The 17,340-nt window shown below is 40.0% G+C and overlaps 1 protein-coding gene across 6 annotated transcripts in view; it reads left to right on the top strand.

Moving 5' to 3' along the window:
• LOC140716481 (ryanodine receptor 1-like) overlaps window positions 1-17,340 on the top strand; it is a 560,721-nt gene that overhangs the window by 42,392 nt on the left and 500,989 nt on the right. For 4 of the 6 annotated variants that reach the window (XM_073029248.1, XM_073029245.1, XM_073029246.1 and 1 more), the window contains exons 2-4: window positions 899-1,018; window positions 7,033-7,137; window positions 14,245-14,265. In XM_073029248.1, the coding sequence (XP_072885349.1) occupies window positions 899-1,018; window positions 7,033-7,137; window positions 14,245-14,265 (246 nt within the window). The remainder of the gene's footprint in view (window positions 1-898; window positions 1,019-7,032; window positions 7,138-14,244; window positions 14,266-17,340) is intronic. The other 2 variants (XM_073029249.1, XM_073029247.1) reach the window with 1 other exon arrangement.

Here is a 17,340-nt window from a genome sequence, read left to right as displayed (position 1 = left end):
ACCCCTTTTTGCAGGTTTTTCAGTTCTAGAGCATGTTTGACAACTTCAGTAGGTTTCAATAGGTACATTTAATGTCAGAGAAATGTATACAACATAGATCCTGAAATTCTTTCTCTTTGCAAACATCCATGAAAACAGAGGAGTGCCCCAAAGAATGAATGACAGTTATATATTAGAACCTCAAAGCCCCCCCCCCCCAGTTCCCCCACCGAGCACTCAAGTGTGCAACAAAGCATCAATAAAGACACAGACTTGCAGTACCCCAAAGACTGCTCATTCACCCGGTATTCGACATACCACAGGCTCTCTCTTTCCCTAATAAGGAAAAAGAGACGTCCCCATTTGACAGCGAGAGGGGAGACATAACGAATAACTCACTGATCTACCATGTTAAAAATCCGTTGCAACGCTTTTTCCAAGCTCTGTGCCCAAAGAACTCAGGTCTCTGGGCACGCTGTCAGCAGCCAGGTCGCTGCCTACGATTTTCCGGCTCCAGTGACGCACCAAGCAGTGGCTCTGACCCCGAGTCCCGTCCGTGCAGCTTCAGAGCCACGAAAATCCGGTACCCTGAAGTCGCACTCGTCTTCTAGGTCGCATCCTTGGTTTATTGAAAAGCAGCCAGTTGTGAGACCCCGAGAGCGGGTCCCATTCCTGCAAAGAACTGAAGTCAGTGTATAACTCCAGGTCAGGGTCTTCAGAAGAACCCTGAAAGGGAAAAATAAAGATATAAATAAAGTTGTTTCTGAAGATGCAAGCAAAGGAGTTTCTGTTAGGTGCCATCACCCTCCTAAGCTCCACCCTCTCAGATTTGTGACAAATATTGCTGATTTGCTACGACAGTATGATAAATTGCTTATAGATTTTTTTTTAATACAACATTCTCTTTTCTCTTTGATAGGATGATGAGGTAGTTCTTCAATGTACCACAACCATTGTCAAATCACAAATTAAGCTCTGCCTTGCTGCTGAAGGATTTGGAAATCGACTCTGTTTCCTTGAAGCAACATCAAATGCGAAGGTATTTTACTTTATGTAATTCTTGACCCGAAATTTTCTCCAGTATTGAGCATGCCTATAACAGAGTAGTTAATGTGTGTGTTTGAGGAGATTTTTATTGTTCAGCTACTTTATCCTGATATTATACCTTTGCATTAATGAATTTATCAAATCATACTATTCTGAGTTCTAGAGTCATAGTATCATGGAAAAGTACAACACAGAAACGGGCCTTTTGGCCCATCTAGTATGTGCTGAACCATTTAAACTGCCTACTCCAATTGACCTGTACCTGGACCATAGTCCTTCATAACCCTCTCATCCATGTACTGATCCAAACTTCTGTTAAACATTGAAATCAAGCTCATGTTCACCACTGGCAGCTCACTCTTACGACCCTCTGAGTGAAGATGTTTTCCCTCAGTTTGTACTTAAACATTTCACCTTTCACCTTTAACCCATGACCTCTAGTTGTAGTCTCACCCAACCCTAGTGGAAAAAGCCTGCTTGCATCTACCCTATCTATACCCCTCATAATTTTATATACCTCTGTCAAATCTCCACTCAGTCTAAAAATGGTCCAAGGAATGAAGTCCTAATCTATTCAATGTTTTCTTATAATTCGGGTCCTCCAGTCCTGGCAACATCCTTGCAAATTTTCTCTGTACTCAATACTTTGATTTATGAAGGCCAATGTGTCAAAAGCTTTCTTTATGATCCTGTCTACCTGTGCTGCCACTTTCAATGAATTATTGACCTGGATTCCAATATCCTTTTGTTTGACTGCACTCCTCCCTGTCCTACCATTCATTGTGTAAGGCCTACCTCGACTGGTCCTTTCAAGGTGCAACACTTCATACTGCATTAAATTCCATCTGCCATTTTTCAGCCCATTTTCCAGCCATCTTTGTATCATTCACAGGCTTGGCCACAAAGCCATCAATTCCTTCATCGAAATCATTGACATGTACCGTGAAAAGAAGCAGTCCCAATATCAACCCCTGCAGAACACCACTGATCACCGGTAGCCAACCAGAAAAGACCCCCTTTATTCCCATTCTTTGCCACATACTGGTCAACCAATCTTGTATCTAAGTTATTACCTTTCTTGTAATACCATAGGCTGTTATTTTTTTTAGCAGCCTATTGTCTTTGATCTACTTTTTCATGAGCCTCCAAGTACCCTGAAACTTCATCTTTAATATGGGCTCCAACATCTTCTCAACCACTGAAGTCAGGCTAACTGGCCCAAAGTTTCCCTCACTTCTTAAAGAGTGGAGTGATATTTGAAATTTCCCACTAATTTTTACTATATTTGCTCTTTTACTTTTATTCTGACTTTGACTTCCCTTGTCAGCCACGGTTGCCCCATTCTTCCATTAGAATACTACTTCTTCTTTGGGAGGCATCTATCCTGCACCTACCAGATTGCTCCCAGAAACTCTGGCCATTGCTGTTCTGCCATCATCACTGCTACTGTCCCCTTCCAATCAACTTTGGCCAGTTCCACTCTCATCCCTTTGTAATTTCCTTATTATATGCCTTTTCTATTTCCAATTGTAATTTGTACTACACATCCTGACTTCTGTTCAGAGGCCTGTACTTAACTCCCAGAAGGGTCCTTTTACCCTTGAAGTTTCTTAATTCTACCAACAAGGGTTTTACATCTTCCGATCCTACAGCATGTCACCTCTTTCTAAGGATTTGATATCACTTTTTACGAGCAGAGACTCCCCACCCCCTTTGACTATGTGTATCTTTTCGAAACAATACGTATCCTTAAATGTCAAGCTCCCAACTATGATTTTCTTTCAGCCACAATATAGTGAAGCCCACAATGTTAGTCCTGCCAACCTCTAACTGCACTACAAGATCATCTTCCTTATTCCATATACTGTATACATTCAAATATATCACCATCTGTCCTATATTCAATACCTTTTTCAATTTTGCCCCCATGCTTCAACTCATCCCACTCACTGCAATCTTGCCTTACCATCTGCCTGTTCTTCGCAGGCTCACTACTAATTACCCCATCCTCAGCCTTATCACTCCAGTTCCCTTGTAGGTCATTCCACCATCGCCCCTACCCCACCACCAGTATCCAAAGTGGTATGCATATTATTGAGCGGAATGGCCATAGGGCTACCTGCCTCCTATAACTTTGGTGTGATACCTTCCTCTATCTTCTATCTATCACCTCGTCATTCTCCCGTATAAGCTGAAGGTCATTGAGCTGTAGCTCTAAGTCCTGAGTATAGTCTCTAAGGAGCTGCAGATTGATGGACTTCAAGCAGGTGTAGTTATCAGAGAGACTTCGCACTCCTCACACGAAGAACATACCACTAACTCTGCACCCATTCTCACCGCACTAGCTATATACTAACAGACAAAGGAAGATAAAAGCTTACCAGAAAACTACCTTGGCCTTCACCCCTTATTGCCAAAGCCTGACCACTCTAACACTTCAACAATGGCCACTCTAGTTACACCTTGCTTCTTTTTATTGGTCTTTGCCAAGTGCCTAATGGATATTTATGATTGAAGCCTACTACAAAGTTCTGAAAGGCCCTGAGCTCTTTTTAAACCTTATGCCACCTCAGCCAAACAAGTGAGTGCTCGCGATGATTGAAGCCCACTTGTTGTATCAGTGGTGGAAGAAATGAGTACTTCTTTGTCCTAGATAGTGTTGAGCTCTTTAAGACAATAAAACATGATTGAGAATGAGTGTTGTGGGAGAGTTGTTGCTGCTACGGAGTTCAGAGTAATACAGTATGGAAGCAGGCTCCTTGGCTCAACTCATCCATGCTGACCAACATGTCCACTTAAGCTAGTCCCATCTGTCTGTGTTTGACTGCATGTTTCTGAACCTTTCCTATCCATATGCCTGTTACTGTACCTGTGTCAACTGCTTTCTCTCCAGCTCATTCCATATATGCACCAGGTTCTGTATAAAGAAGTTGCACCATGATTCTTTTTCAAATCTTTCCTCTCGCACCTTAAGAACTATGCTTTCTAGTTCTGGTTCCTTTTATTCCGAAGTCATATGGTTAGTAGGGGTTAGTAAGTTGTGGGCACGCTATGTTGGCACAAAAACATGGCACACTTGTGACCTGCTCCCAGCACATCCTCAAAGCATTTCACTGTATATTTTGATACACGTGGCAAATAAAGCTAATCTTTATCTTTAATGTATGCTCCAAGGAATAAAGTCGTAGCCTGCCCAACTGGAGCTATCTCAGGCCCTCAAGTCTTGATAATTTGCTCGTAAATCTTCTTTGAACTCTTTCTTGCTTAATGACATCCCTCCTAAAACTACATAATAATCCAAGTGTGACCTCACCAACATCTTGTACAAGAACTAGCATCCTAACTCTTGTACTCGGTGCCCTGACTGATGAAAGTCTACATGTTGAACGCCTTCTTCGCCACAAAAAATATTATATTCATTTTATAAAACTATTATAGAACAATTTTTGCAGCTGTTCCAATTGAGATTTTGATCAACGGTGACCCGTATCAGTACTCTGGGAGTTCACCATTGACCAATATCTCAATTGGAGCAGCTGCGTAAATTATTGTGATCAGAAAGGCAGGAGAAAAGCTGAATATCTTGTGGTGTATAATCTACCTCCTGATACTTCAAATAATTTTTGCCACCTTGTAAGTCAAAGATGTGATAATGCTCTGTGCCTGCCTAGAGGATCCTCTGCAATTTTTGCTCTGCAAGGTAAGGACTGGGGCACAGTCACTTTTGGAAGACAGAGGATCTTGCGTAGGTCAAATGGATGAGTCTGTTTGTAGGTGAAGCAAAACTGGTGAGTGGAAGAGTTTTCTCAGAGCAGTACTACAGACCAGGCATGTTCCTGTTAGATGAAGCGTAATGCTGTTATGTTTAGTGAAACCTTGCTGTCAAGAAGTATTGAGGCTTTGGTCAGGAAAAACAAAGCATAAATTAGGTGTAGGACTACTCTCAAAAGGGAAATCAAGAAACAAAAAGAGGGCATGAGACAGATCTGATAGGCAAGGTTAAGGCAAATCCCAAGAGATTTCATGGGCATTTTAAGAGTAAAGTGGTGGCTAGGGAGAGAATAGGTTCCCTTGAAAATCAACATAGTCGTCTGTATGTTGAGCCACAAGAATAGGATGAGAATTTTCAAGTACTTCTCATCAGTTTTAAATCTGGAGAATATTGTGGATGTTAAGGAATTGAGGGAAGTGAGTTCTGATGTCTTGGACCATGTACAAACTATTGAGTATCGGTACCCTTAAAATTTATTAAGTTGAACATATCCCCAGGACTTGATCAAGTGCATCCTTGGACCTTTTAGGAAGCTAGAAAAGTAATTGTGGAGGTCCTTGCAGAGATAATTGCTTCATCAGTAGACCCAGGTGAAGCTCCAGAGGGTGGCCAATCTTGTACCTTTATTTAAAAAGGGCAACAAAGACAAGCAAGGGAACTATAGTTTGGTGAGTTTGACATCCAGTGATGGATAAATTACTTGAGGGGATGCATTGAAAAGGGCAAATCCGATTAACACAGATGGACAAGATGGATATGTTGGTCTAAAGTGCCCATATCTGAGTTGCAGTCTATGACTGCATGTCCACTTGATTGTATTGTCGATGGCATTTTCCATTAGTCTAATCATTGAGAGTGGAATAATTGAATAGCTAACACCTTTATTGGATTTATTTTGCTCTCTGTAAGTATGTAGGCAATCTTTCAAAAAGTCAATAATTGTACTAGAACAGCTCGGCTCAATGCACAGGTAATTCTGGAGAGCTGGTCTTTAGATGTCTAGTCCCTTAGCCAATGTTTTCATTAATGTTGGGAATCACAACGGGAAGCTATAATGATGTAATATATTTTTATCATGCTATAATATCTCATTAAATACCTGTAATTGCACTGATAATGAAATGCAGAAATGTGCTCAGTCAAAATTATTATAGTGAAGAATTAATATTGCACACTTAATTTTAATTGAAGTGTCATATTCCAATTATAGCAGTAGAGTGAAGTAGGGATATGTCAGCTTACTGGCTGAGAAGTTACAGTATATTGTTGTCATATACATGCATACGTGGTATAAATGTATATTATACCATGTAAAAATTAGCTTTTTACAGCAGCTACACAGTAACTGTTGACTTTTTGGAAGATTGCCCAACAAAAAGCAGGTCAGATCCAATAATGGTAACATAACTAAGATGACCAGAGCACCACACACAAAATGCTGGAGGAACTCAGCAGGTCAGGCAGCATCAATGGAAATAAATAAGAAGTTGACATGATTGCTTTCTCCAAGAAATAGCGTGGAATTGGGGGAATAGCTTTTATATGAGAAGATTCATTGAAATCCTCTACCACAAAAGTTATGAATGCTTAATCATTATGTATGCTCAACACTGTGAATAGTGAATTACTATTATGAGGGCTGTAGATCGGGTGGAATGAAGCAGGCTTTTTCCACTGAGGTTGGATGAGACTAGAACTAGAGGTCATGGGTTAAGGGTTAAAGGTGAAATGTTTAAAGGGAACGAGGGGGAATTTCGTTACTCAGAAGGTGATGAGAGTGTGGAATGAGCTGCCAGCAGAAGTGGTGGATGTGGGTGTGATTTCAACATTTGAGAGAAATTTGGATTGGTACATGGATGGGAGGGGTATGGAGGGCTATGATTCGGATGCAGGTCAATGGAAAAAGGCAGATTAATAGTTCGGCATGGGCTAGATGGGCCAAAGGGCCTGTTTCTGCATTGTAGTGTTCTTCAGCTCTATGGCTGTGCTAGAGGGATTTGTGGTTTAAGTGATTGAACAGGAAAGTGGTTTAATCATAGGATGAAATAGCAGAACTGGCTCAAAAGGCTGTATTCTATTTCTTAAAGTTTCTGGTAATTTTTCACGGCACTTTTTCATCTGTAACTTTAATTATTGGTTAATTGAGTAATATGACCAACATAAAAATGTTTATTTCAGATAAATTAATTTATATGAAGAATAGCACTGAATTTCCCTCCCTTCTCTACTTACAGAATGTTCCTCCAGACCTTGCAATCTGCAGCTTTGTCCTGGAGCAGTCACTCTCTGTACGAGCTCTGCAGGAAATGCTGGCCAACACCGTTGAAAGGGGCCATGAGGTAAGTTGCGAAGTTGGATGAGATGGTATAATTACAAATTCACTCTTTTTAATTCTATTGTCTTGATACAGGGGAAATACCTGGCATTGAATGAACCCCGATTTGTCTTACTAGATGGGTTTTTAAAGTTTTTATTATATCGATTGTGAAAAGCTATAGTGAAATGAAAATATTCACAAGGTATTGAAACAATTGACAAAGAGTCTGTGACATTTAACTTAAAGTTACAACATTAATTGTATCTTGTCTAAGCAATTGAAATTTGCATTCTATCATAGATGAGTGGTAGTTCTCTATGTAATTTATTTGACTTGTTAAATATTTCAGTTTTATTTCATCTGTGATTGAAGTATCACAAAAGTATGAGCACTGAAAATTGTGAGGCCCTCTTTTGGTTGGGGTCGACCATGGATATTATGTCCTAGCTGTCTACATAATAATTCAAGCCAGAGCAGTATAACATGGAGAGCATCTGATGGTCATGCCCCAGGATCCCCCTCTCCATACAGCTGACGAATCCGAAGGAATGACAGAGACTGGTACAATTTGGCACCTGTGTCGTCACAGGAGTTGCCCGTCTGTATTGAACTCAAGATAAGACTGCCTTAGGGAGTCCAGCTCTGGGAACTTCCCTTGGGGTTTACTTCCGAAGCCTTCCCCATGAATAGGTATAGCCACAAAGCAGCAGAGGTTTGAGATTAAAGTTTTTCTTCTCCTAGGTAAGCTCCTAACCATAGCTGACCAACCCGATCTAAGAGAAACGACTGGTTTTAAAGTGCCAGTAGCCCAACTTTGCTTAGAAATGGATCCGCTGGGCTTGGTAGCTAAGCCACACATGAAGGCCAGGAGCTGGACTTTGTTGTCAGAGGCTGGTTGGGATGCATGCCATGGGGAGCATTTAATAGGTAGTGGGAGCTAATCCCCGCTACCTCACCCGGCTGTGACAACCTGTTATCATAGAATTACAAAATTACAAAACTCAGACTTCAAAATCCTTATAGCTTTGTATTTTGATATTAACAATGTATAAGTGAGAAGGATAGCCTGTTGTAATTAGAAGAGCTGAATTATTATCAATGTTATGAATCTGTGACAACTATCGCATTGGATCATTATGTACATAGCAAAGGGCATTGAATTTGAATTATGTTCAGGATAGTGTATGTAACTTTAAAATGTTTTGCTTTATAGAGTCATTGATGCAGCATGGAAATGGGACTATTGGCCCTTGGAGCAGCACTGACTATTACCTACCTATTGACACAAATCTGATATGAATCTATTTTACATTTTTTCACATTCTTACCGACTCCCACCATATTCTATCACTTATTAGGGGTAATGTATAGTGGCTAGTAACCTACCAGGCTGCCTGTCTCCCTGTGACTGTCTCTCTATAAATTTAAATGTTTAGTACGGCTATAACATTTATCCAACATTTGTTAATCTAATAGTTTCATTGGCTGGTACTCAAATATAGGAAGAAGCCTTGAACAAAATAAAAGTTTACAAATTGTATGGGTTGAGTTGTAACTTTGATGTCTAATGAACGTGTATTAAAGTCATGGTGCATGTGGACTGTCATCTTTCACTTGCCATGTAACCATTTCTTTGACCTTAAATTCCAGTCTTTTTTATATTAGTGATGTGTGATTAGTCTGTAGTTCCCTTTTTTGTGTCTTCGTGCTTTCTTAAAGAATAGGGTTCCCTCTGATCTGTGGGAACTGTTCTTGCATCTATGGAATCCTGGAAGATAACAACCTGTGCAACCAAAACCCTCACAGAAGTCATTAGGTTCTGTTGATTTTATTGGCTTTCATTGTCATTATTTAAAAATACAAATATGGAACAAATGCGAATGGAGATTGCAGATTGAGGACGAATAATAGGGTTGTTGACTGTTACCTTCCCTTTTAACTGGGACTGCCATAATGCTTAGGGATTAGATAAGGCAGAACTTGTTAAGTGCTATCTGCAAACTCCCTTTATATTTACTCCACATTTGTACTTTTCTAAATTTTAAAATTAAAACATTTCCTAAAGCAAATTGTAGATGTTTCTTTGGGAAATGAGACTAGTCAAGTGGCTGAAGTGTCTATAGGAATAGTGATCATAATTCTATCAGTTTTAAAATAGATATGGCTAAAGATAGGGTGGTCCATGTGTCCTAAATTTGGACAAGGCATTTGATGGCATTTTACAGTAACTTGCAAAGGTTGAATGTGAGAGGCTGTTGTTAGGTAAAGGGACATTTGGCAAGTGGGAGACTTTTAAATGTGAAATAGGGAGCTTTCAGAGCCAACATGTTCCTGGTAAATGGCAAGGCTGGTAGGATTAGGCAACCCTGGCTGACAAGGGATATTGGGGCCCTGGTCAGGAAAAGAAGCGATATGCCAGATACTGGCAGCTGGAATCAAGTTAGTCCCTTGAGGAGCATAGATGTAAGAATACACTTAGGAAGAAAATCAAGAGGGCAAAAAAGGGTCATGTGACATCCTTGCAGGTAGATAAACAAGAATCATAAAATATTCCACAAGTAAATTTCAAGCAAAAGAGAGAATAGGTCACCTTAAGGATCAGTGTGGTCTTCTGTTGGTGGAGCCACAGAAGATGGGTGAGGTCACCTGTATAAATTTACTGTGGAAAAGTTTGTGGGAGCTTGGAAGTTCAGTGAAGTGAACAGCGATGTCCTGAAACATTTCAATATTATGGAAAGGGAGGTGTTGGTGGTCTTGCCATGCATAAAGGTGGATAAATCCCTAAGGCCCGACCACGAGTATTGCTGGATGCTGTGGGAAATGGAAGAAATTCCTCAAATTCTAGCAGAGATTTTTTTATCTTCCTTAGCCACAGGTGGCTAAAGTTGTGCCTTAATTTAAGGAGGACTGCAAAGACAATTGCAAATCAGTGAGCCATGCTTCAGTGATGGGCAAGTTACTGGGATTCTGAGAGACAGCATCTCCCTACATTTGGTAAGGCATGGACTGAAACAGGATAGTCAGCATGGGAAATCATGTCCCACAGATGTGATTGAAGGGATTGATGCGGGCAGGACCTGAGGGGCAAGTCCTGAGGACCTGATGTGTATATGGAACGAGTTATCCCATTCTTCTGCCTTCTCCCTGTAATCTTTCATGGTTCAAGAATCTATCAAACTCTGTCTTAAATGCACTCAATGATCTGGATGTGGCAATGAATTCCACATATTCACCACCCTTTGGCTGAAGATATTCCTCCTCAATTCCATTCTGAATGGATATCCCTCTATACTGAGGCTATGCCCTCTGGTCCTAGGCTTCCCCCACTGTAGGAAACATCCTTCCACATCCACTCTATTGAGGCCTTTCAACATTCAATAGGTTTTAATGAGATCTCCCCCCATTACTCTGAATTCCAGTGAGTACAGGCTCAGAGTCATCAAATTCTCCTCATATGATAAATCTTTCAATCCTGTATCATTTTCATCAACCTCTCTTGAACCCTTTCCAATGTCGGCACAACCTTTCTTAAATAAAGTGACAAAAACTTCTCACAATACTCCAAGTGAGGCCTCACCAGTGTCTTATAAAGCCTCAGCATCACATCCTTGCTTTTATATTCTAATCCTCTTGAGGTGAATGATAACATTGCATTTGCCTTCGTCACCACAGACTCAACCTGCATGTTAATCTTCAGGGACTCCTGCACAAGGACTGTCGAGTCCCTCTGCAGCTTGGATCTGTGAATTTTCTGCCTGTTTAGAAAACGGTCTTCACTTTTATTCCTTCTACCAAAGTGTAACATCTGACACAGATTTCCATCTGCCACTTCTTTGCCCCATTCTTCTAATCTGTGTAATTTTTCCTACAGCCTCCCTGCTTCCTCAACACTGCCTGCACCTCCACCTATCTTTGTATTGTCGGCAAACTTGGCCACAAGGCCATCATTTTGTCATTCAAATCATTGTCATACAATGTAAAAATAAGTGGTGCCAATACAGACTCCTGTAGAACACCACTAGCCATGGGCAGCCGATGAGAAAGGCTCCTTTTATTCCCACTCAAAATGCTGGTGGAACACAGCAGGCCAGGCAGCATCTATAGGAAGAAGCACTGTCGACATTTCGGGCCGAGACCCTTCGTCAGGTCTGAGTCCTGACGAAGGGTCTTGGCCCGAAACGTTGACAGTGTCCTGACGAAGGGTCTCGGCCTGAAACGTTGACAGTGCTTCTTCCTGTAGACGCTGCCTGGCCTGCTGCGTTCCACCAGCATTTTGTGTGTGTTGCTTGAATTTCCAGCAGCTGCAGATTTCCTCGTGTTTGCTTTTCTTCCCACTCTTTGCCTCCTGCCAATCAGCTATTGCTTTATCCATAGCAGAATCTTCCCTGTTATACCATGTGCTCTTATCTTGTACCTTGTCAAAGGCCTTCTGAAAATCCAAGTACACATCATCCACCTTAAGGACCTTTGTCGATCCTGCTTGTTGTTTCTTCAAAGAATTCCAATAGATTTGTCAGGCAAGATCTTTCCCTTGAAGAAACCATACTGACTTTGGCCTATTTTATCAGGTGACTCCAACATCTTCCCAACCACTGAGGTTGGACTCACTGGTCTATAGTTTCCTTTCTTCTACCTCCCTCCCTTCTTGAAAAGTGGAGTAACATTTGCAATTTTCCAGTTCTCCGAAACCACCGGAATCTATTGATTCTTAAAAGATCATTGCTAGTGCCTCCATAATCTCTTCAGCTACTTCTTTCAGAATCCTTGGGTGTAGTCTATTTGGCCCAGGTGACTTAACCACCTTCAAACCTTTCAAATTTCTAGTAATAGCAACTACACTCACTTCTGCCGCCTGACACTCTTGAACATCAGGCACACTGCTTGTATCTTCCGTAGTGAATACTGATGCAAAATACTTATTTCGCTAGTCCGCCATTTCCTTGTCCCCCATTGCTACCTCTCCAGCGTCATTTTCCTGCAATCCAATATCTACTCTTGCCTCTCTTTTACTCTTTATATGAGTGAAAAAACTTTTGGTATCGTCTGTGATATTATTGGCTGGCTGACCTTCATATTTCACCTTTTCTCTCCTTATGACTTTTTTTATTTGCCACCTTCTTGTTTTTAAAAGCTTCTCAATCCTCTAACTTCCCACTAATTTTTGCTCTATGCTCCAGATTAGCTGCTCTTAAAAAGTCATCTTGTAGGCATTCTACAAATTCTATCTCTTAAGATCCAAAAATGAGCACAAACCTGATTTTTCCCAATCTACCTGCATATTGAAATTGCCCATGACTATCGTAATATTGCCCTCTTGACGTGCATTTTAATCTCCCATTGAAATTTGTAGCCCACATTGGAGGTGTGTTTATCACTCCTATCAGAATCTTTTTACTCTTGCAGTTCTTTAACTCTGCTGAAAACAATTCTACATCTTCCAATCCTATGTTACCTCTTTCTAAGGATTTGATTTGATTTTTGCCAACAGAGCCACCCCACCCCCTCTGCCTACCTGCCTGTTCTTTTGATACAATGTGTATCCTTCAATATTAAGCTCCCAACTATAGATGCTGCCTGACTTGCTGAGTCTCTCTAGCATTTTGTGTGGGTTGCTCTTTACACAAATACTGTCTGACTTGCTGAGTATTTGCACCATTTTCTGTTTGAGTAATTTTCTCTTTGCTTTGTTGTAATAATTTTAATACTCTGTTTATAGATTACTAATTACCTATCATGTTTGTTGATCTTATGTTATGCACGGTAGTATAGTAGTTAGCAGAATGCTAATATAGCCAACCTGCCTGTAACAATTTGTACATTCTCGCCCTGGCTGTATGGGTTTCCTCCAGGTGCTTCAGTTTCCTCCTGGAGTCCGCAGGCATACAGTTAGTAGGTTAATTGGTCAGTGTACATTGTCCTGTGATGAGGCTAATGTTAAATAGGTGGTTTGCTGGTGGTGAGGCTCGTAGAGCCTTTTCTGTGCTGTATCTCTAAATAAATAAAGATTAGCAGCATTTATTTTCTATATATAGACAAATCTTTGCAGTCAAATTATATCCACTTTTTAAATGACATTCACCTTATACAGGTACACATATCTTCTTCAGAGAGCGTGGTGTGGCTATTATCAAGTGGTGTGGCCTAAGATCAAAACGTACTTGTGCATTCCTTCAGTCATCGATTGATTACCCTGTTAAAGCAGTATATGGAGATATCTGACTTGACAAAAAAATACTGAGCAGATTAAATATAACACATTCCTTGCCCCTACGAAAACCCAGAAAACAATATGAATAGATTTTACAGTTCTTTGTTAAAGTTTAGCATATGCTACGGACAGAATACCGAACGGACAAAACATTTTTTAAAGGTGATATTTTCAACTGAATTTTGAAATATCAAATATGTTATAAATATTACAAATATACAAAAGTACTAGATATCTTTGTGTCACATATTACTTGTGTATACTTGTTATTTGGATGTTTTACTGACTTTCAGTGATGTACTTTTGGTTTCTGTGAGTAACTGAATGTTTTATCAGCAGAGAGATGTTGTAATTGAATTTAAATTACAGTTATTTTTTAACCTGAAATGTCTGTCATGCCATAGTTTTTCTTAGAGAAGTCATAACTACAACCATGTATTGCTAACTAGAGTACATGTATGTTTTATGCATTGCCAGCTAAATTGTACAAAATATTTTATGAAGAGTTATAAGTTAAAATACGTTGAGTCAACATTATCCTTGAACAGCAGTTATCAGGAAACAAATCATTCTAATTTCCAGTGATTCACTGATAGTCTGAAATACTCTATCATGCCATTTACTGGATTTGTATTACCGGTAATTAACTTTGAAACAGGTTTTTTTTAATCCCCTCTTGTCGTCAAAGTTGCTGTTGGCCATTGGATGTGTGTGTGTGTGTGTGTGTGTGTGTGTGTGTGTGTGTGTGTGTGTGTGTGTGTGTGTGTGTGTGTGTGTGTGTGTGTGTGTGTGTGTGTGTGTGTGTGTGTGTGTGTGTGTGTGTGTGTGTGACCCATCATGTGGGCAGAAAAGTCCAGAAAGAAGTGCAAATTGAAAATAATATACTTTTTTTTCTGCTTTTCATTTTATCCACAATGCAAGCCTCTTGATCTGGACAAATGGGTATGTTTGTGTGTCTGTACTACTCTGGCTTTGTTGCTGTGCCCCTAATTTAAACTATCTTAAATCCCTTCTGCAGGTGATTAGTCATCACTGCATGAGGTCTAACATCTTTCACTTCCTCATAAAGGCCCTGTTCATACCTTGCATTCATTTTACCATAACATGTTATTTTCTTTTAAATTACTGTTTTCTCAGAATCAGCTGAGAACACTTTACATTGCCATTCTTTATATCTCTGCTTTTATTGAAGAAAACAATATCTTAGAATTAATAATCTACAAAGAACAGTTTCTGAATCAGAGCCTCACATTAATCTCCACATTATCTAGTTTTTGTTCAGATTTACTTACTTGCTCTTTTCTTAAACACTTGTTTCATTTTTCTTTATTTCTCATGACTTCTTCCTCCTTCCAGGCAAAAGGTGCTTTACTGAGATTATGGAGAGCATGGGTCTACCGGGTAATGTACCATACCTGGTTAGAAGCATGGTTTCCTATAGGGATTCATTGTTTATTTTTTCCTCAAGATTTCCCCTAAGTCACTCTGTAGGGAAAGTCATTCGACATACAGTATTTCTCAGAGAAAGGAAGCTATTTTGCTTCATCTTTTCTCTTGGAGGAAGTACTCGTGTTGGAAAATTTAGTGTCGTCTCAGGTCTGTCCAGGAATATTTAATAGATTTTGATTTGTGCGCCTGTAGCTCAACATTCTGGATTTTTGCATTCAATTCACATCTCAATCTGACTCTTGGGTGCTCATGTGTTACAGGTTTAAATTTGACTTGCAAGCTGTCCAGCTGGTAAAATGTCACATTTGAATAGGTACATTCTGTTTTCAGATTTTAAATTTTTTAATTTCAAAAATTATCTTTAGGATAAAATGCTTTCATTTTGCTCTTCAACTTATTTTGTCTCTCCTTTCCAAAACATTGGCTATTTAGTGCCAAAACTCCATGTCACAAATCAGTGATTCCTTTTTGATTCTTTTTGCATTTTTAGTTCTGGAAAATCGGGGTCCTTCTGATAAAACGAAACATTTCTTAATACACAGAATGAGTAGTTGACCAGCAGTGTGTAATATCATGAAGGAGAATCAGGGAAAATTTACCACGTGGAAGGGGACTTTGGACCTATTGCATCCATGCTGAACTAAAAGAGTGCCCAGGCTTTTCATTTGATATTTGGAAGAATGAGATTGAGCTAAGTAATTATACTTGGAGATGTAGGTTTTCCGTGTGAGTTGCTGAAGTTCGGGATAATGACTACACAAGCACCCTTCACTGTTCAGTAAGATCGCAGGTGGTCTTCACTTTTCCTTTCCTATCCCTATTTCTATTGATTCTCCTTTGGTTCAAAAATGTATTGATCGGTGACAGAATTCCAGATGATGTCTAACATTTGCTCTTCTAAACCTTAAAGAGTAAAGATCCATTCATCACAAAGTCACCTTATCCAGGAATTCAAAGAAGTTAAAGTAAATTAAATTTTAATTTAAAGTTTTAAGTTTAATTTTAAGTTAAAGTAAAATAAATTTTATTTGTTGCTAGTATCCACTTCAATGTAGTTTCTCTCTTCATATCATTTATCTGGTCATACGGAAGGCAAATGGAACATTGGCCCTTATTTGCAAAGAAAAAGAATACATTTCTCTGATATTAAATGTGCCTATTGAAACCTTTTCCAATGGGGTTGGAGTATATAAGAAGGAAAGTCCTGCAAATTCACAAAGCACTTGGCGAGGTCGTATCTAGAATACTAAAAACAGTTTGGGTCCTCAAAATGTTCGATTTCATTCGAGGCTATTCTGGGGAGGTTCATTTGTAGATATAGAGGTAGATCATAGACCAGTACGGGAACAGGCCTTCAACCCATGTCTGTGCTCCAATCACGATGTCAGTCTAAACTGACATCTGCCTGCACAACCCCCTCTGTTCCTTCCCTGCCTTTAAGCGCCTCTTAACTGTTGTTGTCATATCTGCTTGATATTATAGCAATATTTAAGATATTCTCCAGTTTTCTGAGACTTCCATCTGTGGCTAAAGAGGACACACTACTCTCTGGCAAATTCCCGGCAATCTCTTGCCTTGCCTCTCTGTGTGCCATTCCCATCAGGGCCTAGGGGACTTATCCTCCTTGTTCTTCAAGTGATCAAATATCTCTTATTGATAGCAACATGTCCTAGAGTATCCCTCCCTTACTATTATCCAATGTCCTTCTCTTTGATGAATACCGACGTGCAGTTCTCATTTAGTACCTCACTCACTTCCTCTAGTAGAACAGTATCGCCTAGGAACAAGCCCTTCGACCTAAGATGTTGTGATTAGTGATTAAAAGTCTAACTGAACTAGATCTTCTGTCCACACAAGTCCATATCCCTCTATTCTCTGCATATTAAGCTCATTTTAAATGCTTCTATCATATTTGCCTCCCTTGCCACCTACCACTTTGTATAAAGCAAAAATTATGGCCCACATATCTCCTTTGAACATATCTCTTTTACACCTTAAATGTATACCTTCTGATATTAGACATTTTGACTCTACGGGAGGAAAATGTGCCAACTCCCTAATCTATCTATGCGTCATATAATCTGATAAACCTATATCAGCTCTCCTCTCAGCCTCCACCACTCCAAAGAAAACAGCTGAAGTTTGGCAGTCTCTCTCCATAGCACATCCTCTAATCCAGCCAGCATCCTGGTAAATCTCTCCTGCATCCTGTCCAAAATCTCCACATTCTTTGTTAAATGGAACTACCTTTCCGTATCCCTGAGGGGGCCTACCCTTTTCATAGTTACTTTATGTTTTAAAAAAAACATACAGTACTGTGCAGAAGATTCGGGCACGTATTAATAGCTGGGGTGCCTAAGACTTTTGCGTTGTACTGTGTTTATCAACATGGAGCGGAAAGCTAGTTCGTAAATCTGGCAGGAGCAAAGAATGTTGGAAAAGGTGAGAGTGGAATGCTGCGGGAGGGGAGAGAGATGGGTGGCAGAGAAGGAGTGCCGGGGCAGGGGGTGGCCCAGGTACAGGCACACCCAGCCCTGAGACACCAGGCAAGGTCATTTGATTCCAAAC

The sequence above is a fragment of the Hemitrygon akajei genome, chromosome 25, assembly GCF_048418815.1.
Source record: "Hemitrygon akajei chromosome 25, sHemAka1.3, whole genome shotgun sequence".
NCBI classification, from domain to species: Eukaryota; Metazoa; Chordata; class Chondrichthyes; order Myliobatiformes; family Dasyatidae; genus Hemitrygon; species Hemitrygon akajei.
The sequence above is the reverse complement of the archived record's forward strand: the minus strand, read 5'-3'. Positions and strand labels throughout refer to the sequence as shown.